This window comes from Musca domestica, unplaced genomic scaffold (assembly GCF_030504385.1).
Source record: "Musca domestica strain aabys unplaced genomic scaffold, Musca_domestica.polishedcontigs.V.1.1 13, whole genome shotgun sequence".
Lineage (NCBI taxonomy): Eukaryota > Metazoa > Arthropoda > Insecta > Diptera > Muscidae > Musca > Musca domestica.
In genome coordinates this window covers 7343952-7370670 of record NW_026712172.1, presented here as the reverse complement: position 1 = coordinate 7370670, position 26719 = coordinate 7343952, and the positions used below count along the sequence as shown (strand labels likewise).

General features: G+C 35.6%; 1 protein-coding gene across 8 annotated transcripts; it reads right to left on the bottom strand.

Moving 5' to 3' along the window:
* Window positions 1–308: 308 nt before the first annotated feature.
* On the bottom strand, window positions 309–26150 carry LOC101893881 (protein split ends). Of its 8 annotated transcripts, XM_059118594.1 has the most exons (10): window positions 25950–26150; window positions 23952–24632; window positions 12725–16050; window positions 12345–12669; window positions 12031–12257; window positions 11720–11957; window positions 11045–11278; window positions 10359–10962; window positions 7300–10287; window positions 309–4963 (listed from the first exon to the last, which is right to left on the bottom strand). In XM_059118594.1, the coding sequence occupies exons 3-9, from the start codon at window positions 15923–15925 to the stop codon at window positions 7404–7406; spliced, it is 7713 nt and encodes a 2570-aa protein (XP_058974577.1). In that variant the 5' UTR covers window positions 15926–16050; window positions 23952–24632; window positions 25950–26150; the 3' UTR covers window positions 309–4963; window positions 7300–7403. The 8 variants fall into 8 exon arrangements, with proteins under 8 accessions (XP_058974577.1, XP_058974569.1, XP_058974576.1 ...); XM_059118586.1 differs by having other exon boundaries at window positions 12031–12669; XM_059118593.1 differs by having other exon boundaries at window positions 11045–11263; window positions 12031–12669.
* Between the last annotated feature and the right edge of the window lie 569 nt (window positions 26151–26719).

The window sequence follows — 26719 nt, the reverse complement described above, 5'->3', positions numbered from 1 at the left end:
ATTTTTGGAAAGGTTGTTTTTAAATTTCTATTTCGAATAAACAATTTTTTGTTGTTGTTGACCAATAAAAAATGTTCGGCGATTTTAACTTATTTTCCAGGATAAACATATTTTTGATTATTACTTCTATAACAGTGTTTTTTTTTAATATTTGTTTGAATCCAAAACTTAACATGAAAATGTTCAATAAGATTTTTGATTGCATTTTTTAATAATTTTTGTTAAAACTAATTATATATCTTATATTATACCATATTGTATCTATGTATATAACAATTGTCCTTGCTCAATCTACCCTTTTAACTGTGTTTTTTTTTAATTGTTTTGTTTAACCTGATTTATTTCATTTCTGTTTATAGTTTATTTTATATATTCTAAATTCTCTTGTGTATTATATACATACAAAATATATAAATTTATGTTGAGAATGTTGAAAAATACGTTATTTGAATTAAAATTTCAGAATCATAAAAAAACATATTAGCTGTATAACCACAAGCCAAAAATATATTTTTAGCCTGACAGTTTAAATTAAAATATTTAAAAAAATACCAAATATGATATGAGTAAAAAAACAGGATTTCGTAGAATTTTCAATCATAAATCAAATATGGAATAAAATGCATCAAAGTTGTTTACAAATTCAGGGTCAAATTTTTGCATTCGATATCGAAAAGTGTTCGATGAAAATGAATTTCTGTATGTCCATTTTAGAGTGATAACAAGTAAAAAAGAAGCTAAGTTCGGCAGGGCCGAACTTTTAATTCCCTCCACCATTTCGATGAAATTGAAAATTTTCAAAAAAAAAAAAAAAAAAAAGAAAACTACCACATAAATGAAAACCGTTATATGGAGACTATACGAAGACTTGGACCTGCATACAAAAACTTTTATCATAGGCTGTTGTACCCATTAGGATTTTGCAGTACGAAATTTGAAACGATTCCGGCGAATAATGTTGCTGAAATCATGAAAATACCGAATATCGGGAGTTACCGTTATATGGGGGATATACGAAGATCTTAACCTGCATACAAAAATGTTTGCCATAGGCTGTAGTACCCATTAGTATCTTCCAGTACGAAATTTAAAAGGATGCCGGTGAAAAATATTGCTGAAATCATCAAAATACTGAATATCGGGAGGTACCGTTATATGGGGGCTATACAAAAACGTGACCGACATGGCCCATTTACGAACTTAACCTGACTACTGGTAAACTATGCATGTATGCAAAATGTTAGCCTTCTATCTCAATTCGTTCGAAAGATAGCGTGATTACAACAGACAGACAGACGGACATCGCTAGATTGTCTAAGAATTTTACGCTGATCCCGAATATATATATACTTTGTAGGGTCTATTATGAATATTTCGAGGAGTTACAAACGGAATGATAAAGTTAATATACCCTCCATAGAATGATGGAGTGTATAAAAAGGTGTAACGAGTTAAAGATATTTTGATCTTGATTTTAAAAGAAATGTTGGACTTTCAATCAGTTTTCGCTTTTTAATTATTTAGTCATGAACCAGTCAAAAATGTATTATCACGACAGGCCCATGCCAGCTTGTTGGACTTTCTAATCGGCTCTAAAAGCTATTAAATCTCCAAAATCAATTCTGATACAGTCCTGTATACTGCTATCCGGCTTTGCTGGGTACCTGATCATTGTAATATTGAAGGAAATGAGAAAGCCGACGAATTGACAAGAATATGCTCGCAGTCAAAAGACCTAAAATCCCCTATTTTCAATTCAACAGACAATAACAATTACTCTTTAGGGAGACCACGGTGCAAGATATCAAAACAAATTTGGTCAGGTATATCCTGTTTATATATAAAATCGACAGGCCAAACATATCAACAAATATGGAATATATGGTCAAGACTGGTCATATGTATCAAAAGGTGGACCTTTATTGATCATTTAATCAATAAGAACTCAAAATGCCATAATTTGGTGAAATTAAATAAAATCATGGCCGAAACGAAAATAACCTTGAAATCTGAGTTAGTCTTAGATGGAAATATTTCATAAAGTCGACCGATATGACACATTTTCTGTACCAATGATTCTGGATGTATTCCTCAGATCTTTATCAAATTTTAAAGCTCTATCTTAAATATTGCGAAATATATCTCAAACTATAGTAGTCCCTTTGTCTACAGTCAAAAGGTTATGAAGGCCTTAACAACTTTTGGCCTAAAACCCAAAACCTCGTTGGGCTTTTGATCTACAAACGAGTTCTGTTAAATCCACTTGGAATTGTCCACAACCTGAATTGGCTGTTTAATTATGTGTAATTATAAAAGTATTTTCAGCAAATTTGAAAAAAAATGTCAACATTTTGAGAAATAAACGAGGATTGACAAAACTTGATATTTTTTCGTGGTACATATTGAGTCTACAAATTTCTTTTGTTCCGAGACTAACAATGAAATTTGATCTAGAATAATTCTTCCTTTGACACTTTCCCCTTAAAATTAACTATAAAGGAAATTTTTTACTCGGATTGGAAACTTGTTAAATAAACAGTGAAAGTAAATTTGTTAAAAAAACATAAATTTCACTTGCAGGACGTATATTTTGAATGTAATTTTCTCAAAAACCTTTGTTCTGATATATAGTTAATTCAGAGATTTGTAGTGACATTTTGTGTAGAATATTTTTTCTTTTGACACCTTTTGCCTAAAATGAAATGTTAAGTTACTTTCAGGCGTCAACTCGGAAACAAGCCGAGAATAATTTGATCAAAAATAAAATAAAAATTGACTCTCTTGTGGGTTACAATTTTCTACCCAAATTTTCCTCTGCAATATTCCCGACGACACTATATACCGAAAATGCACGGAAGATTTCGAGGAATCTTAATCCGAAAATTTCCATAAATGTGTGGAAGATGAGCGAATTTATTTTTACTTTCATAATCTGCAGGATTTTCACTGTAATTATTGAAAAAAAATTTGTTGCACAGTGCTATTGAATAAAAGTCCTGTTATATATCTTTGTCTGGTGATCAATTGCCTTTAATAATTGTTGTTGTTGCAGTAGCACGTACTTCTGCATTCTTACTGATTAATCTGTTTCTAACTTAAAATCCAAAATGGAGAATATTTTAACTTTTTTTGTAAACAACAGTTAACATTTTTTAGCTTCATATTTGCTTTGTTCCAGAACTGCAAGAATGTAATTTTTTTACTACGATAGCCATTTTTTTCTTATGATATCGAAACAAATTGCAAAGCTAGTAGATTCTTGCAGTTTCTGGAACATATCATTGTTGGCAATTTTGTAAAACAATAGATCCCTTGATCCTGATATTTTCTTATTGGGCTTTGCCTCAGCGGGCTGAAAATTGATACTGGGTTTGGTTTTCCTTCATGGACTGTGTCACTTTCCTGCTGAAAGAAAAAACTACGAGCATTGGGTGAACTTTCGACTCATGATCTTAGTGTGCATTCAGACACGGAACCCTTCGACATCCATAATTTCACAAAAAGGCTACATTGTCTCTGATTCTTTATTAGTCAATTTACTTTAATCGAACATCGGCTCTTTAAGATTTTTCCTTTTTAACGATTACTTTTCCATAACTACGCACCTGACGTGTGCACAAATATAAACATTTCTATCGTTTCTTTTTTAAATATAAAGCAAATTTGTTTGATTTAAAAATAAAAACGTGTATTTTATTCTTTCATAATTTCATAAATTACTGTTCTTCTTGTTAAACTAATAAATCTGTGTGTTCATTTTTGATTGATTTCATTTCATTTCTCTTTTTTTAATAAACAATTAAAACTCTTAAAATATAAACATATTAATATGTGTGGTGAATTTATTTTTTTTGCTTTTTTCAAAATATGTAAATGTGTGGTTGTGTGTGTATTAACAAAAAGAGTAATATGTTTATAAAATCCTAAAATATATTGAAATAATAATTGATATATGTAATATTTATATAAATAAAATATATGAAAACTTAAGCAAGAAAAAGAGAGTTAATTAAAGAAATTTTAAACAAATAACGTCTTGTGTAACATATACATATATGAATATTGTTTAATTCTAGTTGATATACTATAAATAAGTATATCATGTATACATGTTATAGTTTTCTATATATAAAGAAATTAGTTATCTCTTATTTTAATAATTATAATATATGAAATCATTGTATGATTTGTTCAGTGTTTTTTTTTTTCAATTTGTTGTTGATGTTTCCTTTTTTTAAATTTTGTTTTTAAATAAAGTAAATACATAAGTTTATGTTATATATCTTTTAATACTTAACCACTAATGACTATACTATGGAGGCCTTTTCTGTAACCTGCTAACATTTGTTTTCAAAATATATGTTTAACTATAAATATATATTGGTATTTGTATAAATTTTTATTTTGTTTTCCATAACATTTTGCCACCAAACAAGGCTTCTTCTTAGTCATGTTTGTTCTAGCCAAATCTAATTTGTATGTAATTTGTAGGTATTTTTTATTAAACAAATCGAAAACTTTCGAAAAAAAATTCTTATTACTTTTTTATTTTTGTTTTTGTTGCTGTAATGTTAGGCACTGTTATTCCTTAAATTTATGTTTTCTTAAAACCTTGTTGTTTTGCTTTTGCATGTAAATCTAAATATTTAAGTATTGCTTATGTTCTACAGGTTTTGTTAAGATGAGGTTCTGTAATTAACAATTTTTCTTTAATTTTGCTCTTTTAAATAATTAATTCACTTCCAGTGGAGTGGTAAATTTTGATGTTGTGAACCTTATAAAATAATCTTGTTTGAAAATGATAAATAATATAAGTTTGTATGTATATTGTAAAATAAACGAATATGTAATTAGATTTGTTTTGCTTGCATCTCATAATTTATTCCATTCACATTTATGTTAGTTGTTGTTGTTCTTTTGCAAAGTTTTCAACTCATCCAAAAAAAAAAGTCTTTCCTTTTACCTGAAATAAAAAATACGAATAGTTGAATTAAATATTTTAAAAATAACAAGTAAAAAAGCTGTAAGTTCGGCCCGGCCGAATATGAATACCTTCCACCATTTGGAACGAATTTGGTAATTTTCAAAAAAATAAAATCAGTTAAACATTCTGTTAAAATCTAAAAAATACCAAATGTAGCCGTTATATTAGGGTCTAATAGACGGCTAGGCAACTTTTGTTATAAGCCATTACAATATTCAAATGCGAAACTTGAAAATAAATCGATGAATAATGTAGTTAAATCATCAATATAGGGAGGTACTAGGGCTATATAGGGAGGGCTATACTAAAATGTGGACCTGTACAGACAATTTTTTGCCTTAGACAGCAGTATCCATTACGCACTTCAAATACCAAATTTGAAACAATTCCGATGAATAATGTCATTAAAGTCATCAAAATACCAAATATAGGGAACCATTATATGGGGGCTATAAAATACGTGGACCTGCACAGACAAATTTCTGTCACAGGCTGCAGTATTCATTACGAACTTCAAATACCGAATTTGAAAGAATACTGGTGAATAATGTTTTTAATAACATCAAAATACCGAATATTTGGAGGTACCATTATATGGGGGCTATAAGAAGACGTGGACCTGTACAGACAATTTTCTGTTTTAGGCTGTAGTATTCATAACGAACTTCAAATACCCAATTTGAAACAATTCCGGTTATTAATGTCGCTAAAATCATCAAAATACCGAATATTTGGCGGTACCATTATATGGGGGCTATAAGAAGACGTCGAACTGTACAGACAATTTTCTGTCTTAGGCTGTAGTATTCATTAGGAACTTAAAATACCAAATTTAAAAAAAAAATCTGGTAAATAATGTCGCTAATATCATCAAAATAGCGAATACCGTTATATGGGGGCTATACGAAGACGTGAACCTGTACAGACAAATTTCTGTCATAGACTGCAGTATACATTACGAACTTGAAATACCAAATTTGAAACATTTCCGGTGAATAATGTCGCTTAAATAACCAAAATACCGACAATTGGGAGGTACCATTATATGGGGGTTACACCAAAACTTGGACCTACATGGCGCATTTTCAAGGGTATAAAAATTAATAGAAAACAATATTTGTTTGGTGGATCATGAATTGAACTCTAAACTTTTATAGTGGAAAGGTCCTCAAATATATGGACTACCTGCTGATAACCAACACTTGTACAGGATTCAAGGTTTACGGTTCGGGTATCAAATGCTTGGATGTCTGAACAGCTATTTGGTTAGCTGCAAATTTCTTTTCATGACAATGAGGTCAATTAAATGAGGCATAAATAATGGACTAAATTACAGAGGCAACTTTCGATTTGAAGGACTTGCAAAGATCTCAACGTCTGTAAGAAAATCTGCATGGAAAATCTAAAATATTTTCGATAATTTTCCCATTCGAGTTGAGCTTTTGATAACATGACACTGAAATTTGGAATCTAGCGAAGTCCCATTTGGTTAAGTGGCTCAACAGGCATATTAGATGCTATTGGGAAGTTTTATAAGCGTGTTGTAGATTAAAACGCTAAGACGCCGGTAACACTTTCCGTTGGTTGACGAGGACGTGTGTTCTGCTCCCAGCCAGGCTCATGCTGAAAATGTTTTATTTTGCCATTACGCTTCAAACCCGCCAAGCAAAAACAATTTTGGATCGTCGTGAAGGAACTAGTCGAACCGCAATACAGAAATTAGTAGAAAATCTAGTATTTGGGGACAAGTTACTGATGTGAGGAATAAAATCAAGAACTAGATTTTATTTCACTTATTCGAAAATGTGGTTGGATCAGCTGTTGTGGATTTAAATTTGAAATAATTAGAACTTTGCAATAGTTCTACCAAAAGAAGATGGGATGTTAGGTATTATAGACAGAGGGCATACAGATGCTAGTATAACCCACTAATATGTTCTAAACAAACATTTGGTTTGTTGTTTTTGAGTTAAGGATATTGAGCGGTATGAATTCGGGTTTGTAAAGGTTGAGTTTCAGGATTTTTTATATGGATAACCCCAAATGGGATTTTTTTGCGAAAAAAGCGAACAAAGATTTAGGACAATTTAGGAATTTAGTAGATATTCTGATAACCAAGACTCCATAACCGATCGACGTGAAAGCTAAAAGTGTTAACTTTTTCAGGCATTTTAACTTTGATGGTAATTTCAACCCTAAACCCTTTCATGTGTACATAAATTTGAACTCATTCATCTCCTTCAAAATACCGATTCTCAAACCTTTTAGACCGACAAATTCCTGATTTTTCCAATAAACAACTGCCATTGACTTACTTCGTTTTACGACAATGTTTCGTGCAAGCCCTTCGGTTTCCTTTTAGGTGTTTCTTCTGAAGCCTTTTACGACGCTTTACCGCCCGATAACAATTCAATAATCATCACTCCTTTAATGAGTTTCCAGCAACATTGGCACCCGCTGTAGCCGTTGCCTGATTCATTAGCTTATGTTGTGGTATAACTGTCAGAGATTTTGGAATTTTTGAGAGCAGCAATTGTTGTTGCTGTTGTTGATGCTGTTTCATGATGTGATTCGGGGCAGCTAATGAGGCGGGATTACTGGGATGATTTGGTTTCGCTAGAAGTTGCGGTAGTTTTGGCATCATATTGGAGGGACCACCGTTACCGCCGCCCGCATTTCCAACACCACCGCTTCCACCACAAGCTCCATTAAGTAGCAGCTGATTGGAGTCGGGGAAATTATTCCACAGCCAGGAGGTATTGTTCATGGAATTGGAGGCAGGATTAATGTTGCTGCTGTTGGTTGCATTTGTTATGGCATTGGCCAACAGAGGCATTATGGGGGCAGAGAAATTGGCATTGCTATTAATGGAGGCTTGTAGTGGTGGTATGGTGGAGATATTGCTTGTGGGGGTTTGTTTCTGAGTCATCGCTTGAAATCGTGCTACCGCTTGCGAATTGGTTGTTTGGTTGTTGTTGGCAGCGGCGGCTTTCATTAACGCTTGCTGTTGCAGCATTTGCAGTTGTAATAACTGCTGCTGGGTAACTTGTTGTTGATGTTGTTGTTGCTGTTGATGATGCTGCTGCTGTTGTTGTTGTTGCCTTTGTTGATTCATTGCTGCAGCAGCTGCATTCGTGGAATTGAAATTCTTGTTCATGTTTTGCAGATTTTTATTTTGTAAATGTTGTTGCAATTGTTGTTGCTGTTGTTGATGCATTTGTTGCTGCTGCTGCTGTTGTTGTTGCTGCTGTTGATGTTGCTGTTGTTGATGCTGCTGCTGTTGCTGTTGTTTGGCTTCTTGCCTCTTTTTAGTGGCCTTCAGCATCTGATCCCGTAACAACTTTTCTCGTCTTAAAATACACATACGATTATAGTCGAATATGGAGATAAGGAAGGGTTTACCACCCGACTGCACTTGAACCAGGGCTGGCAATTTCCTGCCATCTGCCGTCTGATAGAGCGGCCCATTCTTAAGCATACTCAGGTTCTCTTCCACCGGCATCAAGGTTGGGCGCCACGTTTTACTTTGCAACCGCTCCTGTGGTGTCAATGTGTCTGGCAAAACAACTACATTCGGAGGTGGCCTTGATGTTCCGGGCTTATTCAATTGAGGCCGTTTGTTGGTATTGCTATTATTACTTGAGCTAGCATTAGGGTTCACACCCGAAGGGGCAGGAGGCGCAGGCGCAGCAGCCGGTGCCGAAGTCATTATTGGACCAGCAGATCTCCTTTGAAGACTAACCAATTCCGGTGGAGAACTGAGCAAAGAAATAGCATTTTTATTTGCAGCAGAGGAGTTATTATCCATCTGATTGCCCAGTAATTTGTTAGCCACATCTAGTATCTTCTGTTGTTTTGATTCCATTGGCGGAGGAGGAGGTGGTGGGGCGGGGTGTGATGTGGAATTGCTACCAGTTTTGTTTGGCTGGGATGCAGCAGCAGACGATGTAGCTGAGTTGTTGATGGGTAAAATCTCAACTGCCTTATTAATTCCCAGGAGGTTACATTTCAAAATACTTCGGCTGTTGCTTGGGGCACCAGAGCTTGCCGTAGAGGCAGCCAGAGCAACAGCTGCTGCTGCGTTGGCTGCAGCTAGATTTGCAGCGTTCGAACTGCCGTTGTTATTTGTATTTCCTGCTAGAGTGTCTTTAAGCAATGATTTCTGAGGCGATGGAGTGGGAGTGCGCTTATTGCTTGACCCATCCTTGGGACGTGCCGTAATTGTTACAGCATTGGTACTCAATTGCTTAGTGAGTTTGTCTACCGAAAGACTTCTTGAGCGCGAAACTTGTTTATCTGGACTGTTGTTATTACTGCACTGTAGCGATTTCGGAAGTTTGGACACCTCTGTGATTTCAACGTCGTCGTCGTCATCATCGTCTTCGTTGATTTCGAAGGTGGGAATTTGTGGTTCGGGTTCTTTAGGTTTGTTGCTGGTTTCCTTGGCAGTACTTGTGGATGAATTATCTGAGGGAACCTCTTGGTGAAGTCCTCCACAATGACCCTTATCATAAGACGTCAACCTTTGTCGAACGGTTTGCGTATAAACGCTAGCATTGCTTGATGCACTAGCGGATAAAATCAAATCACCATTCCTGAAGTATTTTTCCAACAAAATTAGATGGCGAAGAAAAGAGCTTTGATTGCCATAAGGCTTTTGTAACTCTTCCCAAAGCCGTCGTGTAGGCTCGTCGTATTGTAAAAATGTTTGTACTCTTGTCCAGCCCTCGGGAGTTCTTTGGCTGGCGCTACTGCCAAATGGAACTTTGAACTGTAAACCCAAATCTTCCTCACCAGGGAATAATTCTCGCATTGAAATGTTGGGATTTGCTCTCAAAACATTTGAGATGTCGGAGGAGGAAGAGGATGAACTGTTGTTTGTGCTGGCCGCTTTCTCCACAGGCAAACTATTACTCTGCAGGATGGCTTTCAATTTAGACATTTCGCTTGGCGAATTGTCAGCTGCGTTTGATGTCGATGAGTTTGAAGAATCCATTAATGCATTCTCGAATTCACGATCCATTGCCTCGCTAGTACTCTCTCGCACACTGGCATTGCCTTTTGCCGATTCATCCTCTCCGGAATGTGAAGAATTTAGAGGCGACAGGAGATCCTTTTGATTCGAAGAACCATCATCTTCAGGCAGCGGAGATTTTTGGGCTGTTTCATCATGGTGTTGCTTTTGTTGTTGTTGATGTGATTCAGTGTTCTCATTGTTGGGTGTGGGACCATTGCTATTGTCGTCCTCATCAGCTTCAGAGGCATCGTTACTGCCATCATGTATGTTATGGAATTGCAACAGACTGAAAAGAAAAGAAAAACAAATGAGTGGGTTGTGATAGGAGCTGCAAAGTCAGAGGAGTGCAATACCAACCGCTTTCGGTAGTTTTTAATAAATTCGGCCTTCTGAGATTTTGTTGTATCCGGAGGTTTCATTAGGAGATTGGCAAAATAACGACATAATTTACAAACAGCTGTGCCGATGCCCAGTTGCACGGGAATGCCCATTTCCGTTAAAGCCTTCTCGAGACGATCCGTGTCCGAGGTGATGTGATACATGTGGTTTTTACCCAAACGACGCTTACACAAAACACAACCCGAACATTGGATCACAGTATCGTAGTGTGTTTGACACAACCAAATGCATGGTGAGTTTGTTGGAACCTCAAACTTCAACAAGAACTTCTTAACACTCTTGCGTATGCATTTACGGCGCAAGGAGTGTGCGGCTGGATTTGAGCATCCTGTTACCAAACAGCTGTGTGAAGATGCTGAGGCATAATGTTCGGCAACAGCAGCTTCAGATTCATTTTGGTCATAGTCCTGTTGGTTATCAGCAGATTTCACGCCATTCGAAGTTGTTTCCAAGCCACCGGGTGCTGATAGACGTTTCTTATACGACGGTACGTTTGCACGACGATCCACATGACGGAAGCAGGCATCACAAAGGCAATTATCGACAGTAAGTTTTTCTTCATCTGAAAAAAAAACAAAAAAAAAAAAACAAATAGGAGAATTTCATGGAAGAAATGCGAGTTAATCTTTTACCCATTAACTTACTTGCCAATATTTTCTGTTGTCTTTCCATCGACTTTATCTGACCCACATGACAGGGAGTATCATAAAGCCCAAATTTACCACTACAATAAAAACATTGATCTTCGCACAATCGTCCGGGATGAAATTTAAAGGATGATGCCTTTTCGGGTATGAGTATTTTTTCCTTATCATCCTTCTTGGTGGAAATGCCTGATGTTGTGGACTGGTGATCGTGTGATTCTGAATGGGAAGAATCTATATTGAGAAATGTATACCATAGAGTTAAGAACACACACACACATAGATATTTACAAAAAAGAAAAGAAAACAATGAAGGGTGGTGGTCAGGCGAATTCGGGGATTATATTGCAAATTAGGTTGTTCTTTTGAACATAATCAAAATTGTAATGGTACGTAAAGAATTTGATGATGTATTGCCTTGAGTGCAAAAGTCTGTAATCAGATTTTCACTTCAACTTAATGATAATTTTTCATAACTGGTATATGTGTTTCATCAAAGTCTTTACATTGTTAGCTGTTAGTAGAGAAAATTCAAATCTAAAATAGAAACAAAGAAACAGACATATTCCTGAGATTCGACACCAAAAAAATAAAAAAGTAAATAATTTTTTTTTTACATTATTATGGACCCAGGGTTATGTTACAAACACCACACACAAACACTAAAATACACACCCATTTTTTGTGAATGGGCACTAAATTTGTTATACTGATGATGGTTGGAGTGACGGTAATTGTATGATTTTCTAGCGTACGTAGAATTAGTGTTGGAGAAGGAATTGCAACTAGTATTGTTAGTAGTAGTAGTAGTAGTTTTACTGTTATTGTTAATTTGGTTTAAAGCTAATCTAGTATTGGAGGTAGTAGTACAGGTTGTGGTTTTTGAATGTAATTTGTGAAGCGCACCTTCAGTCTGCAAATAAAAGAAATAAGAAAACAAATCCCCATTAAAATGTGTCAACTTTCGCGATCAGCACAAATATTACCTCATTTTGTATGGTATAATAATTATCCTCGCCATGACCTTCACGGTCGTGCGGCGTACGATCGCTGTAGCCCGAGCCATGGCCACGTCCCCGACTCTTTTGGAATGTCATTTTTAGTGATTGACGTCTCTGTTGCTGTTCTTTGTTGGCGGCCGAAGACGACGACGATGATGATGTTCCACCGGCGGCATTGGACTTGCGACCATTATTGCCACTAGTAGAACCACCTGTTGAATTACGATTAAGTTTGATGATTGTTTTCAATGTACCAGTATACTCGTGATGGGTGGATGCAGCATGAGATGAGTTTTTACCATTTCTTTTGTTACTGCCGTGTTGCTGGTTGGCAGCTCTGTTGGCTTCAACGGCCGCTGCAGAGCTTTGTATGACCTCGAGACGGCGTTTTTCGGCAGCTTTATGAGTTACCAAGCCCAGATTTTGCAAATGCAATTCTTTTTTCCTCAACGACTCTTCATCGTCATTCTCGAAATCTAGGGTCATCCAAGAATTGGTTGATTGGCCCGATTTCATGGATGTGGCATCATCATCTTTTGTTAAGGGGATAGATTTAACATCTGCTGTTTCAATATTGTTGACGTTGAAGGGGCCATCGTCTGGCAGAATTGATTCAATAGGAACCTAAAATTGCATTGAAAATATATTATAAGTTTTGCACTATCTATAATTAACTTACCTCAACTTCAACTTTTGGCTTCTCTTCGAATTTCTCAAGCGAAGTCTTTTCATCCTCATTTTCTATCTTTTCAGTCTTTTCTTCGGGAATCACGCTTTCCTCGATCTTGCTAAACTTCTCGGCCTCATGGGTTTTCTTCATCTCTACAGCATCTACAGCTTCTTCGATCACTTTGGCATTTTCATTTATTTTAATGTCGTCGATTAGTAATGAAGTGCTCTCATCATCAAGTTTTAATTCCAAATCTGCAATATCGGCATCATTTGAATTGATTTTACCATCTTCGGCAGTTATTTTAATATCATTTATGACGTCATCAACATCCATGGACACTGTGTCCAATGGTGAAATTGCTGGCTCTGGTTTTTCAATAGTATTTTCCTTTATGGTCACCGTTGTTTCTTCGGATCCGGCTGTAACTTCAACTGGCACAATTAATTTGTCTGCAATTTGAGCGGCATTCAACTTTTCCTTGTGGCGTTCATCAATTTTCTTAAGTTCGGCATCAATTTTAGCCAGCACATCCTTATTTTCATCCACAACAGCGTCATCAGTTGAAATTTCAATATTTTCTTTGTCATCAATGACTAAATGATCGCTGGAAGATTGCGATTCTTCGGTAAGCACTAGCGGTGCACTCAACTCAGATTCAGCTTTGTTGTCTAAAGTGTCTGCCGCTGTTGGTGCTATTTCAATATCATCGATTTCGGCTGGGATATCTTCATCATTATCAACATCTTCTTCAATTTCATTGGTAATATCATCATTCACGGAGGCATTATTGTCCATGGAAATAGTTTCACTTTCCTCCATCGTCAGCTCATCTTCTTCTTGTTCTTCATCAGCTAAGGTAGCAACGTTGCTGTTGGATTTGTTTAAATCACCTGTGACTTCGGTTTTATCAACGATTGTCAAGTCTGTGTGGTTATCCCCGCAATCTGATAAGTTAATATCTTCAGTTTCATCTTCTACTCTTGCCTTTGGATCAATCAGCAAAACTTCATCTCCTTCCAACTCCTCCACGGGTGCTTCATCTTCATCATCATCCTCAACAACAAGCGGTGTAAGTTTATCATCGGAGCTTTGACTATTTCCATCCTCTTGACAAATAGACTTCCGCTCATCTACACTTTCGTCAAAACGTAACGTGCCTTCCTTCATCGATTCATTGGAGTAGGAATCTTCAGGCACACGGTCATCATTAACCTTTGACACGGCACTTACGTTGGCTGCGGTTGTGGCAGTGCTAGTAGCTGATGTTGTGGCACCCGCCTCCTGGTTTACCGCTTTTTGAACAATGTTACCCAACTTAGGATCTTCTTCAATGCCCAAATTGTTTTCCAAAAACTTAGGTTTTTTGTAAAACTGCTGTACACTTATTTCCGACACACCTTCGCTTACCAAGTCGGCAGGACTTAAGGATGCTGCTTTTTCGGAGCCAGAAGCCACCGATTGTGGAGAACTTGTTGTCACAGGGGTCAATACTATAGTTGTTTGTGCCTCCGCGCTTTCAGTGTGTACAGATTCGGTATCGACCGTAAGAGGAGTAGGCAAATCAACGGTCACAGCAACAGTGTCTTTAGATTTACTATTCACATCTTCAGTGGTATTGGATTTATCGTTGGGCTTGATCACCGACGCATCGTCTTTGCTTTCTTCTTCGTTAACAGCTATGAATTCTTCTGATTCCAAGTTAGATTTTTCCGTTTTTATTTGAGACAATACTATATCATCTGTGTTCGTAGATGATGCCATGCTGTCTTTGGAATCTTCTTCTTCGTCAGCATTAACGGTGTTGCTGCCTTTTGATTGATTGGTTTTGAGAAGGCTTCTGTTTTGAGAGGTCACACGTCTTCTCTTGGGCTCAGAAACTGTGCCGCTTGTTCTTGTTGGCGAATTTTGTTTGGTTTGCCTAGTCGCTCTGGTCGAAGGCGAGGCGGCGTTAGAATTGGCTGATGCAGTGGGGTTGGTGGTGGCCCCAGTATTGGACTTACGCGAAGCCCAACGACCCTTACCACGTGTATTGTTGGATGTGGCAGATGCTGTTACTGCACTATCTGTAGTTGTTGTGGGTGTGGTAGAGTCCGAGGTCGCCACATTAATTTCATCCTCATCCATGATTTCTTCTTTGATTTTTATGTTGTCGAGTATTGGAGTATCATCATTGCTCTCGTTACTGGCAGTGGTTGTTTGAGAAGCCTGCATGGGTTCATCACCGTCTATTTCGGGATCACGTACTTCAATTTTAATGTATTTTGGTCCGGGTTCATCACTCGATGCCTTGCGGGCATTGGTGGCAGTCATTTCAGCATCGACGGAGCGTTTACGTTTTGTAACTGTGGTAGCGGGCTCTATTATGGGTAGTGGCATTTTTACACGATTTGAAGTGCGACTTCTACTTCCAGCACGTGTTGCCGGAGGAGTCTCGGAACGTGTGGTGACTCCGCCGGTGGCCGTTGTTTGTCGTTGTCGTGTTATGCGGGACGAGGAAGTTGTTAAATTTTCCTGGCTGGCCGTTGACTTGCGAGTAGAGCGATTACTGGTGGTGTTGTTGGTAGCAGAAGAAGACTCTTTTGTTGTTGTTGTTGTCGGTTCCTTTTGGTCCTTTGTATCTTTTTGGTCTTTTGGGGTTTCTTTACATTCCCCTGAATCTTTCTTCTCTTGCTTTTCCTTAGACTTGTCCTCTTTGTCCTTGGTGTCCGCCAAGTCAGATTTCTTTTCTTCTTTTGTCTCTTTTTCTTTTTCCTGTTGTTCCTTAGCTTCTTTATGATCTTTGATGGACTTCCTGCCTCTTATTATATTCTGTTTCTTTCCTGCATGCGAGGAACTACTTTCTTCACTTTCACTGTTTGTGGGATCCGAGGGATCTAATGGTTCCTTTTTTATTACCACAGAAGAGCCCGGAGAATGCAATAAGAGGGGCGAATTTCTTGTTACCCGTTGTTGGAAAGTTTTTGTTTCAACAGAATTTTCGTTTCCACTCTTTTCTACTGAAGCTGCGGTGCCAGCTCCTCCTCCTGTCGTCGTTTCCTGTTTTGATGCAGTTGTTGTATTTGTTGTATTCTGTGTATTTGTGGTGTTAATTGTTTTAGTGTCCAGCGATTTTGTTCCCGTTCCTGATGATGCTGTCGTCGTTGTGGCATTTTCTGCCTTCGTCCCTTGAACTGTCGAAGTGGCTGTTGTCGATTTCCGTGTTGACATGGTCCAAAAATATATAAGCGGTGTCGCCCACAAACGGTGTATGAGATGTTCTCAATGTGTTCAGTTACCGAAAATCTCGGATCAATAAAATACAGATTGGTCCCTTTGTTTTCCCATTACGTCAACTGGAAAAAAGATAAAAGGGTAAATATTAATCAAATTATCGAAACATTGTGCATGCATAGATGTAAAAATGTACCCTCCCTCCAAAGATTTCCTTTACTTAGCAAATTAGTATCCCTTGTATTTTCATTTCTTTGGTCAACAACAAATCTGAATCAGATAGCTGTATTTAAAGCTTGGTGATGACAGCTAATACTGTAACTATGCAGTAAGTTCTTTTGTTGGTTACTCCTCAGTAGGGTAGACTTTTAAGCTCAAATATAAAGTCATTGATAGCATACACAACTACACTCAACCCCATGCACAGCGGTGAAACGCAACACTTGGTTGTTGGATGTAGCACATTATGAAGATATATTGAAAGTTGGATGCTGCTGATATGTCTGCTGCTGTATGCATTGTGAATAGATGGATGACGATGATGATGGTTGGATCAGAAAAACAAAAAAACGAAGCATGTGTTTCTTCTAGCTGTTGCTTGTTTGCTCTTTTAGCTTTTATGCTTTGCTTTATATTTTTCTTGGTTTTATGTGCTAAAACAAACTCCTTGAAACCGGTTTTTGGTGTGAGAGTTTGTTGTCTATATTGTCACTCGACCATGGAGTTTGTGTTCTTTAGAGTTGGTAATGCAAAGAACAAGATGAAGTTGGAAAAGTGTGTGTGTGTGTTTGAGGCCAGCGCCAGCTTTTTGACATATTCAAACGCTGTATGCATAAAGTTAAGACTATTGGTAAGAATCTCTGTTCGTGCCACAAAATGTTTTTGTGGGTCAGTTTGGCTTTGTGTCGGAATTCTATTCTTGAAACTAAAGGACATTTTGGGGTTTTCAGGCTATAAAAAATGTCTTTCTATTGGACATATAAACCGAAAAGACTACTCTGTAGAAGTAATTATTTTCTTCTGAATCTTAGCACCCATTTCCACAAACTTCGGTTTTTCAAATTTTTATTTTTAAAACATAATTAAGACAAACTTTCAAACAGAACAAGGTTTTCGCGTTTTCCAGCATAATCAATGAATAAGAAAGAATTAAAACAATATGACCAACGGAGGGAGGTAAGTAGACATCCCTTCCGATATAAAGCAAATCATATATTTTTGGGTCCTTTATACATACTTCGAACAAACTTATTGGAATTAATCTGTTGACCTGAGTTTCTATCATTTGATTTTACAATTCATAATTCATATGGAGTGTACATGTCCCTTTCGTAGAACTGCTTTCAAGGAGAAAATCGTCAAATGTAAATGTCAAAAGCTGATCATTTGTTAATTTTTAAGAACTAACCAATAATGAATGTTACAGAAAAATTAGTCGGTTTGGGCCAGAATTTATGTAACACCTCGAAATATTGGTTTCCCATATAGGAAAGTATATTTAGATCTTCCTAGCTCGCCGAGCTGAGTCGATCTAGCTATGTATGTCCGACCGTCCGTCTGTCCATGTTAATTTGTAATCACTCTACAGGTCGCAATTATGGTCCGATCTTCACGAAATTTAAAATGGAGATGGGGTTAGGGTCAGAATAGAAGCCTATTTATTTTGGAGATGATCGCTAATTGTTTAGGGGTTGAAATGGACCAAGTACTGAAAAAATATCGAATACTGAAATAAATATACAGGTCGCAATTATAGACCAATCGACGCGGAATTTCGTATGTAGCTAGAGTTTAGGGCGGGGAAGAAGCCTACCAATTAGGGTGGTCATCGGATAATATTTAGCGGGTAAAATAGACCATATCTTTTGTGTTGAAAAAATTCAACATTTTTCATTAAACCGTGAATATTTTAAATCCCGGCGAAATCACGAAGCCATGACAAGGTTAGTTCTAACCTTTACATTGATGTTAACATCCAAAAATTGGGATATATAGCAAAATATGTGCGATATATATGTCTATCAAAGAAGATATGCTTGAAAGATCTCTTATATGTCGAAAACTGCTGAACTGATTTCGACAGTTCTAATTAATTCAGAATGGCTTCTTGGCAGGAAAGAAAAAACGTCTAAAAAATCGCATAAAAATATCCCTCTAACGATAAAAATATTGATTTTGTAACATTTTCTCATATTTTTTAAATTTTGTCATATTTTTGGCATATTTTCATTTTGAATTAAACATTTGGTAATATTTCTGCAGCTAACAAAACTAAGTAGGTAGGATAGCAGGATATCATAAACAGATCGCATTTATGGCCCGATCCTTACGAAATATTGCATGGGGATAAGATGAGGGTCAGAATATAAGCCTACTCTTTTTGGAGATGATCGCCATATATTTCGGAGTTGAAATGGACCAAAAAACTGCAAAATTGTGAGCAGGTCGTAATTGTCGCCCGATCCTCACGCATATTTGAATGGGGGTTACCGAACATTGCAAAAGACAAGCAGTTTTGGATGGCCATCCAAAAATATTCAATGTTTGAAATAGTTTGCCAACTTTTATAGACAAAATAAGAAAATGTCCATTCCAGTGACTTTTTGGAGAATTCACAAATACTGGAAAGCCGCACTTCTGACTATTTCGTTAACGCTGATTTCATTGAAGAATATAGTCAAATGTATGTATCTCATATAGATGCATTTCAGTCAAAAACCATTAATAAATGTCACTCACTTCTTCACAATGTCCTGCCACTTCTGAGAGATTATAGTTCTTTGGGAAGTATTGGTTCCAGATCTAGGAAGACCATTCGAAAATTAGAGAACGAAACCTGATGGTTTTCTTTTATTATTTGTCACAATATCTTGTGGAATTCTTTCGAGTATCTCGCCTATATAAACTGTATCGTTTATTATAGTGTTGTAGGGTATTCAACGGTCGGCCCCGCTCGACTGTAGCCTTTGCTTACTTGTTTAACTCTACTTTTATAATCCCTTGGATTTTTCACATAATTTAAATTAAAATTTTTAAATAAAGAAAATCATTCGTCCCTGTGCACAAAATGAAAAATATCTACAAAATGGTTAAATAATGAAGCATTAAAATGTTTGAAGACAAACATTTTATTTTCTAAAAACCCAAAATGCGAAGCCATAAGTTCAAGAGATTATTGTTTAAAAAAAATTGTGTTTTTAGTTTTGTGGCCAAGTGGAGAATGACTGCTGGACTGAATGAAAGCAAGTACTGCATAATTTGAGAATGACTGCTGGACTGAATGAAAGCAAGTACTGCATAATTTGCTTCCCCATAAGCCTATGTCTAACACCGAAAACAGTTGGACAGTGTCGAAGTAAGTTTCATCGTTTCAGTTTCCTACTCGCCTTGACAGAGCCTGTAATAATCGGTGTTGTCGTTACCCCCTTAAAAGTGTGTGCGTGTCGCTTTCGTCATCACCTTCAGTTACCTAAGCGAAGGATACTTAAGAGATTGTTTTTGAAAAACAAGATGTATTGCATTTTATCTTCCTATAAGTCTCGTTAGGTGCAACTGCATGTTGAAAAAAAGTATAAAAACAATTTTATTATTTACAAAGTAACGAATTGCCCAGAGACAAAAGTAACTGCAACATGTTTTTATGCAAATAAAAATTAACAACATCCTTTTTTGCGATTTACTTAAAATCTTTATATTTGACAAAATAAAGAAGATTATGTTTGAAAGTCTAGTAACACATCAATTAAACACGGCTGGGCCGATTTGACTTCCGTTCATTTGTAATTACAATGGAAAGGTTATACGAAAGAAAATTAGGAGGAAAAACCTCTAAAAAAAGTCGCGAAACTGAAAAAATCGAAAGATGTTTTTTGATATGGAATTTTGTGTAGACTTGAAATTGAAAAGAGAGGCCATTGAAATTGAAAATTCTTATTGATTTGAGATCGTTTACAAAATACTTCTCAAAGCAACGAAACACGTACTTTTAAATTGCAGCTATGCCTAATGGAAATTCAGTTAAACAGTTATTGACGGTATAGATTTCACAACACTGAAAACTTGAAATATCAAATTACAATTCATTCGGTAGAAATTGTAACAAAACATGCAAAAGGACTAATTCTTAAAGGTAGTATTAAACCAAAACGAGATTCATAGATTATCCCAAATAATGCGCTTTAATATGTGGTTTACAGGTTTTAATCCTGATCTAGAATAAATGAGGTTGACAAAACTAAATACCCGTTCAACATGGTCCTAAAAGTTATGAATTCAAAATTACTTTTAATTTGGAAAATGTTGCTAAGACCTTTATATAATACCAATAATTGAAGTTTGAAAATGTATTAAATACGATGATATAACGAGTATAAAGCGGTACTTGTAAATAGGAAATAAAATCATAAATATGACTTTTATTGACAAAGGATTTATAACCTTGAAAATCCTTTAAAATAACTCAAATCGGCAGGTTATATGGGTGAAACCAGTATTAAGAAAAACAAGAATTAATTGTACTGAACTCATCAAATGTCAAATTAGAACACATTTGGTCGAAGAATATTAGGAGATATTATTGTATGAGAGCTATATCTAAATGAGGATAAATATATACCTTGTATAGCATAATTTAATCGACTAAGATTTCTAATATTTGGCATACTTTATGGTGTCCCTAACATTTATAAACCGATGACACCTTATTTTTGATAGTTCAATTAAATCCATGTAGCCAGAGAATTAGAAACATTAAAATATACCGTTACGTAAATCTACATTGACATTTTTGCAGTGAGTGTCTACTTTAATTTAGAAATTACTATTGAGGACGAAAAAAAAAGAAATATATATACAAGTGAATATGCAAAATTACCTTTATTCATCATAAATATTATGCACCTTAAATAACTGTATTCAAAGGAATACAACAATAAACCACAAAATAAGGAAAACATCAATAACCTTAAACTATGAAAACTGGTAAATGTATAGATTGACTGCCGTTGTAAGTCAACTTTTTCAAAGAGCAAAGGTAAACGTTTACAAATTATATTAGGTTCCCAAAAAAAAACTTTAAAGACTAATACTATGGAGCAGCATCGCGGTCCGGATTAGCATTTTCATTTATATTTTCAATAAAAAAAATTCAAATGTTAATATTGAAAAAGTTTGATGTTGAAATGTTGTAAGCACGACGCATTTGGGTAACTTCCAGATAAATACATATGTTTGAATTGTGTGGTGAAAAACGTCGACTGAGTACGTCGAATTTTAGGTAAATTTTGCACATAAGCTATGTTCCAGAACCTACATATTAATAATTATATACATAATAATAATTAAATAAAACAACCTTCAACTATTTGAGATTCCCATGTTTGACAAAATATACAAATTTCTTTGAGTGCAACAGTGTTGTCATGCATTGTCATGGCCAATTCATCGCCAGCAACACATTGGGAAACTCTGCAATACGTATACGCACCAAAGTACCAACTCGCTTTACTGTGTACATGCTGATGAAAAACAATCTTCCAAACATTTCACACATTATCTCTTTTTTTTGTACATAGGAAAAAAGAAAACAATCGAGAAAAGCACACACTGTCTCTCACATTGCGACAAACAGAAATGTCTAGGGTTGTGACCAAAATCATTCAACAATACATTGTTGATTTGGTAGGTCAGGTTTTTCAACAGATGCTGTTGTGTTTTGGCTCCTGTTTCTACCACCATTTTTCCTGAGTGTGTGAAAATGAAGTATAAAAATAAGGAAACTCAAAACAAGATAAAAAACATAATAAGAAACAAATAGGGGTAGGCCGTGGCAACAAACGAGGGGTTTCCCAGCCTCATTTGATGGTATGTGTGTTGTGAGTAAGGGCATTTTACCTTTTTCGATAGTTATTTTCATAATTGAGGAAAAAGTGATGTTTTTTTTTTTTTGTTCAGAGCAACAGATAATATGTTAGCTTCAAAATAAAAAAAAAATAAAAAAACGAAGAAAACTTTAAGTAACGTTGGTCCGAATTTAAATTAAAAAAAATATGAACAACTTATTTGGAATTGTGTTTTCAATTTGCATACACTTTCATATAGTCATACAGAAACAGGCCCTTTATAAATGTGTGTGCTATTGGTTAAAAGTGGATTGTTAATTTTGAGAAGAACTGTTTTACGAGTTATATAAAAAAAATGCAGGTCAATAAAATATTAAAAATAGTTTTAAAAAATTCTAGATCAGTTAGTTTAGTGATAGTCTCAAATTTCGAATGAAATCCGGACCAATCTGTCCTTACTTTTTTATAATATTTTAAAGAGAAAGAATATATTTTTGTGTTGAGTATCAACCTACCTTTACCAGAATAAATTTAGTTTTCTTTTTTTATTTTATTTTCTTCACCCACGATAATACTTCACTTCCCCTTCCCAACATCTGTGATAGAATATTTTAAGATTTTAAGTATCCATCATTGTATCAACTTATTTAGTTATTCATAATTAATGTCTGTGTAGATAATTCGTCATTTTCTTTATTGACTCCATTCTTTAAAACTGTGAATGTGCGGAGGAAGGGAAAAATACGTACAATCAAGCAGAAAGTAGTAGTCCTTAACGAAAAGTAGTTTTGAGCAAATGTCCTGTAGTCATATAAGGCTTCTTCTATAAAGTTATACAGAAAATTCAGTGTATGACTTGATACATTTAAGGCCCATTGCCTCGATGACTTTGAGGTCTATTGCGAGATTTTCTAATGAAATTATGTGGTGATGTTTGCACATACACAGCGTTCTCAAAATATAATAATTAAATGTGAGGGATTTTCTGGATTGTTGACTGGATGGTTTCACAGCCTGTCTTATAACAAATCGCAGTTCTATTTATAAAATAATAGTCCCGATTAAACTGATTTAAGCCCCTAATATTTACATCTTTGCAATAGATAAGGACGCAGCGCCATTTAGGATCCAACTGTGATGTTGAATCTAAATTTGTGGAAGTGGTCTTTTGAAACGAAAGTTGCCAAAAATTCTCCATCGTTTTCTTTGACTTATTTTGTGTTTCATGTTTAAGCTATAAGATAGAATTTATGTGAGATCTTACGAATACCAAATATTATTGCAGGATGTCACCTAAATGAGATATATTTAAGACTGTTTCAATTGTGATTCCAAACTACTGTTACCATGGAATGGAAACAGAATACTCTAACTCAGTACCACTTGTTGGATGCATCATCAAATGGCCATTGAAAACTATATTATTTAGAAAACTCTTAAAATCTAGACAGCATTTTTTATAAATTTTGCATACATGGAGACTTTTTTAAGATTTTCAGATATGCTATTTTTGAATAAATAAACTTCCATAGCGCACGAGGACTTAGAAAATCGTGGACGTTGTACAAACCGGCGAAGGCCGCAAATCTAAAAATTGGATTGCGACACGGATGAGTTGTACCGGCCAAACTCTATATGGTTTCGATTTCCTGATTATAACCACGTAGGCATTTGGAACTTTCAATTTCCCAATCTTGGCACAGAAAAAATGCATGAACTTAATGAATAAAACTTCGGGCCTAAAAAACGTAATTATTATCGAAAACTCTTATCATTAGCTTTCAAATAATACCAATATTCCACATATCAGGTAAATCTGTGTCTAACCCGAGGCTTGAACCCAGATTTTGGATTCCGTCCACCAACAAGTAAACACTTTCCCGTAATCAAGGGAAAATATCTACCTCCAAAAAATTTAAAACTTTTCGAGTTTTCACTAAAATACTAGCCAAATGTCTATTTACTAAAAAAAGTTTAAAACCGATAGGTTTGCAAAAGAGATAAATCTCCTTAAAACCCAATATAGGATGTTCTCAAGATTCCAATAAGAATCTCACACATACAATAACAAGCTTGACATATGGATGCAATTGCATAACCTTCGCTAGTAGCTTTCCAAACAGAATAAAATCTAAATAAAAAATAGCCTACTGCACAGCATTTTGGGAAACACCCACACTTACCATTTTTTAAAGCAAATATAAGCCAGTCAACAATATCTTGTGTCAAACTCAAAAGAAGCGTTAATTGTAATCCTGAATTGCGTTTTATGGAAGCATAAGCTTTTTTCGGCTGCTGCTGCAGCAACACAGATTGACAGTTGTGATTCCCTGCCTCTCTTCACTGCTTCAAAGAACACCCATCAATGTGTTGCTGTATATCGATACTTGTTGGTTATGGGGGAACTGAGCTGCTGGATGTTTAAGCTGCCGTACGTAAAGAATTTCCAAGGGGGCGGTGTAATAATAAAACAAAAAATGAAAATCACACACAACAAACAATAAATGCTGTTAGGTATGCAATTGACATTTATTGTAATAACAGCGACGAATATGATGGCGCGGCCACTGTTAGTGTAATATTCTGTTGCTGATGGTGACACTAGCACTACTAGGGTGAATTGTTGATGATGCTTTGTTGTTGCTTGCAATTTTCCTTTTTGATCTAGTTTTTTTATTCCTTTTCTTTTCTTTTTTTTTTTTTTGTCAATTTTTTTCGATTCTTCTTATGTTATCTTCATTAAGTTTGGCTTGTGGCTTGATATTTTTTATTAGGAGTTTCTTGCTCAGTTAATTTGCATAAAATTTTGCATTTGTTTTCACTTTAGAAATTATAATTTCGTCTTATAAATATGCAAATAATATCTAGAAGGCAAAGAAACAACAATATGCATAATTTTTATGAATAAAACACTTTAAAATTGCAATTAAACATTTTTTTTTACAATTAAACATTTTTCACAAATTTCCAATTTTTTAGGAAGAATGTAACAAAACATTAAACTCAGAGCCAGTCAGTCAACAGCCTCTCTATCAAAAACAAAAACACTGAATCTGTGTGAGAGAGCAAGACTGAATGGCAAATTGAACAAAACCATTGAGAGGGAGAGTGGAGAGCAAAATTTGTTTACCGCAATAACTTGTGACGGCCATGTTCTTTTAAGAATACAATTTTCAAGTTGAAGCAGCGAAAAACAATAAATAACAAACGGCCAAAGAACAATAACTACAAAGCCTTAACGACGACAGAGACGATGGTGGCGGCGACAACGCCGAAGAATCATCAACTTTTCTGTTTTATTATTGTTTTTTTTTTTTGCTATTTAATGTGAAAAGGAAACGTAACAAAAACGGAAATTAACGATGTCTTCAATCGGTCGGTCGGTCGGCTGAACGCGTAAATGGCGACCATAATCAAAAAGAAAACACGAACGAAGCAGGCATAAAGAGGAAATATACAATAAACGAACGTAACCAAAGAAACTCTGTAAATATGAAATGCACAAAACACGCTCACAAATATAACACGGCACGGACGACTTGAAGAAAATCCGATAAATGATAAAGCCAGAAATAATAATACAAAATGCTTAGGCAAGACGTTGACGACGACGCTAATGCCAAACACTTGCAAATTGCAATAGAAAACATATGAAAATTCACATGAAAGTTAATTTTTTTTAGTAAAAACAAAGTTTCCATTTCTTTGCTGTTTACTCCAATCATTTAGCCAGCGAGCCATTAACACAAATTGCAAACGAACGAAAACCGACACAATATATAAAAAAAAAACGAAAATAATTTTTGCAATTTGCAAATTTTTCCATTTAAATATATTCAATACTTTAAAAAAGTTTTTTTTTTTTTAGTTTCTACATTTTATCCACAAAGAAATTTACCATTCAATGGTGAAAATCAACCAAGGAAAAACAAATTAAATGAAATTTTCAACTAAAATTTTCACTTGCTTTGGAAAATATGCACGTCGTCGTGTTGTCGTTGGTTAACTCGCGTAATAAAACAAAATCTGTCAAATTGTGTGTGGAAACACAACACACAACATAATAAAACAGAAACCGAGAAATAAGCAAGCAAACGTCGTACAACTGACACCGCCGCCGCTCTCCCTCTCTTTTTCTATGACATTAACAGAGCCATGTAAACACTCTTAAATCTACTAACATTTCTCTTGTGTCTTTGGTTTGTGTGCGGGTCTCTTTCTCTCTGTGTGTCTGCTTGGGAATTGATTATTCTCAAAAGCATTTGTTGTTTTTGTCCGTATGTGTGTTTCTTTTGCTGTTGCTTTTCTGCTGTGCCTTCAATGTAAACAACGCGGCGATTTGTAAACCCACTTTCGTCGGGGTTGGAAACAGAACTAAACTCTTCATTCGCGGTCCCTCACTAAATCACTATGGTACACACAAAAACAGCAACAACACATCGCTCGCTTGACGACGACTACGGCAATGCGCTTCGTTTTGTATTCTCTTCAGCATTGAATGACTTCGGTCCATACCATACAGCCGAGCCGAGGGCCGGCCGAGTGGTGTGTGTGCGTTTTAATTGTATTATGGCACTCTTATTCTCCTTATATTTCCAAAACAACAGCAGCAACAACAAACACATGTCCACAATGTATACAATTGCCCCAGCTGTTGAGTTAAGTAGCCATAAATGTGGCTTTTTTCCTATACTAATTCGATTAAACTCCATTGAGAAATGAGAAAAAAATGCCTCAACAAGAAAGTCAAACGATATTATTCCTTTTTTTTAAGAATTTTTTTAGTTGAAGGATTACTTTCTTTTGTGTAAGATTTAATTAAAGGAGAGAGGAAAATAGGTGTTAAATAAAAATTAAAATATTTTCTTCTTTTCAATTGATTTTTCTGTCAAAAGGTTATATCCTTGCGAGTGGCCCCTCCCTCCCATCGGAGATCTACTTCTCTGTAGGG

Bases quoted from the DNA above. Each gene is read 5' to 3' on its own strand.
- LOC101893881 (XM_059118586.1), bottom strand. From the start codon at position 15,925: ATGTCAACACGGAAATCGACAACAGCCACTTCGACAGTTCAAGGGACG. The intron at 11,958-12,030 runs GTAATATTTGTG...TTTTATTTGCAG, and splicing joins ATTATACCATACAAAATGAG to ACTGAAGGTGCGCTTCACAA. The intron at 10,288-10,358 runs GTTGGTATTGCA...TTTTCTTTTCAG, and splicing joins ATTAAAAACTACCGAAAGCG to TCTGTTGCAATTCCATAACA.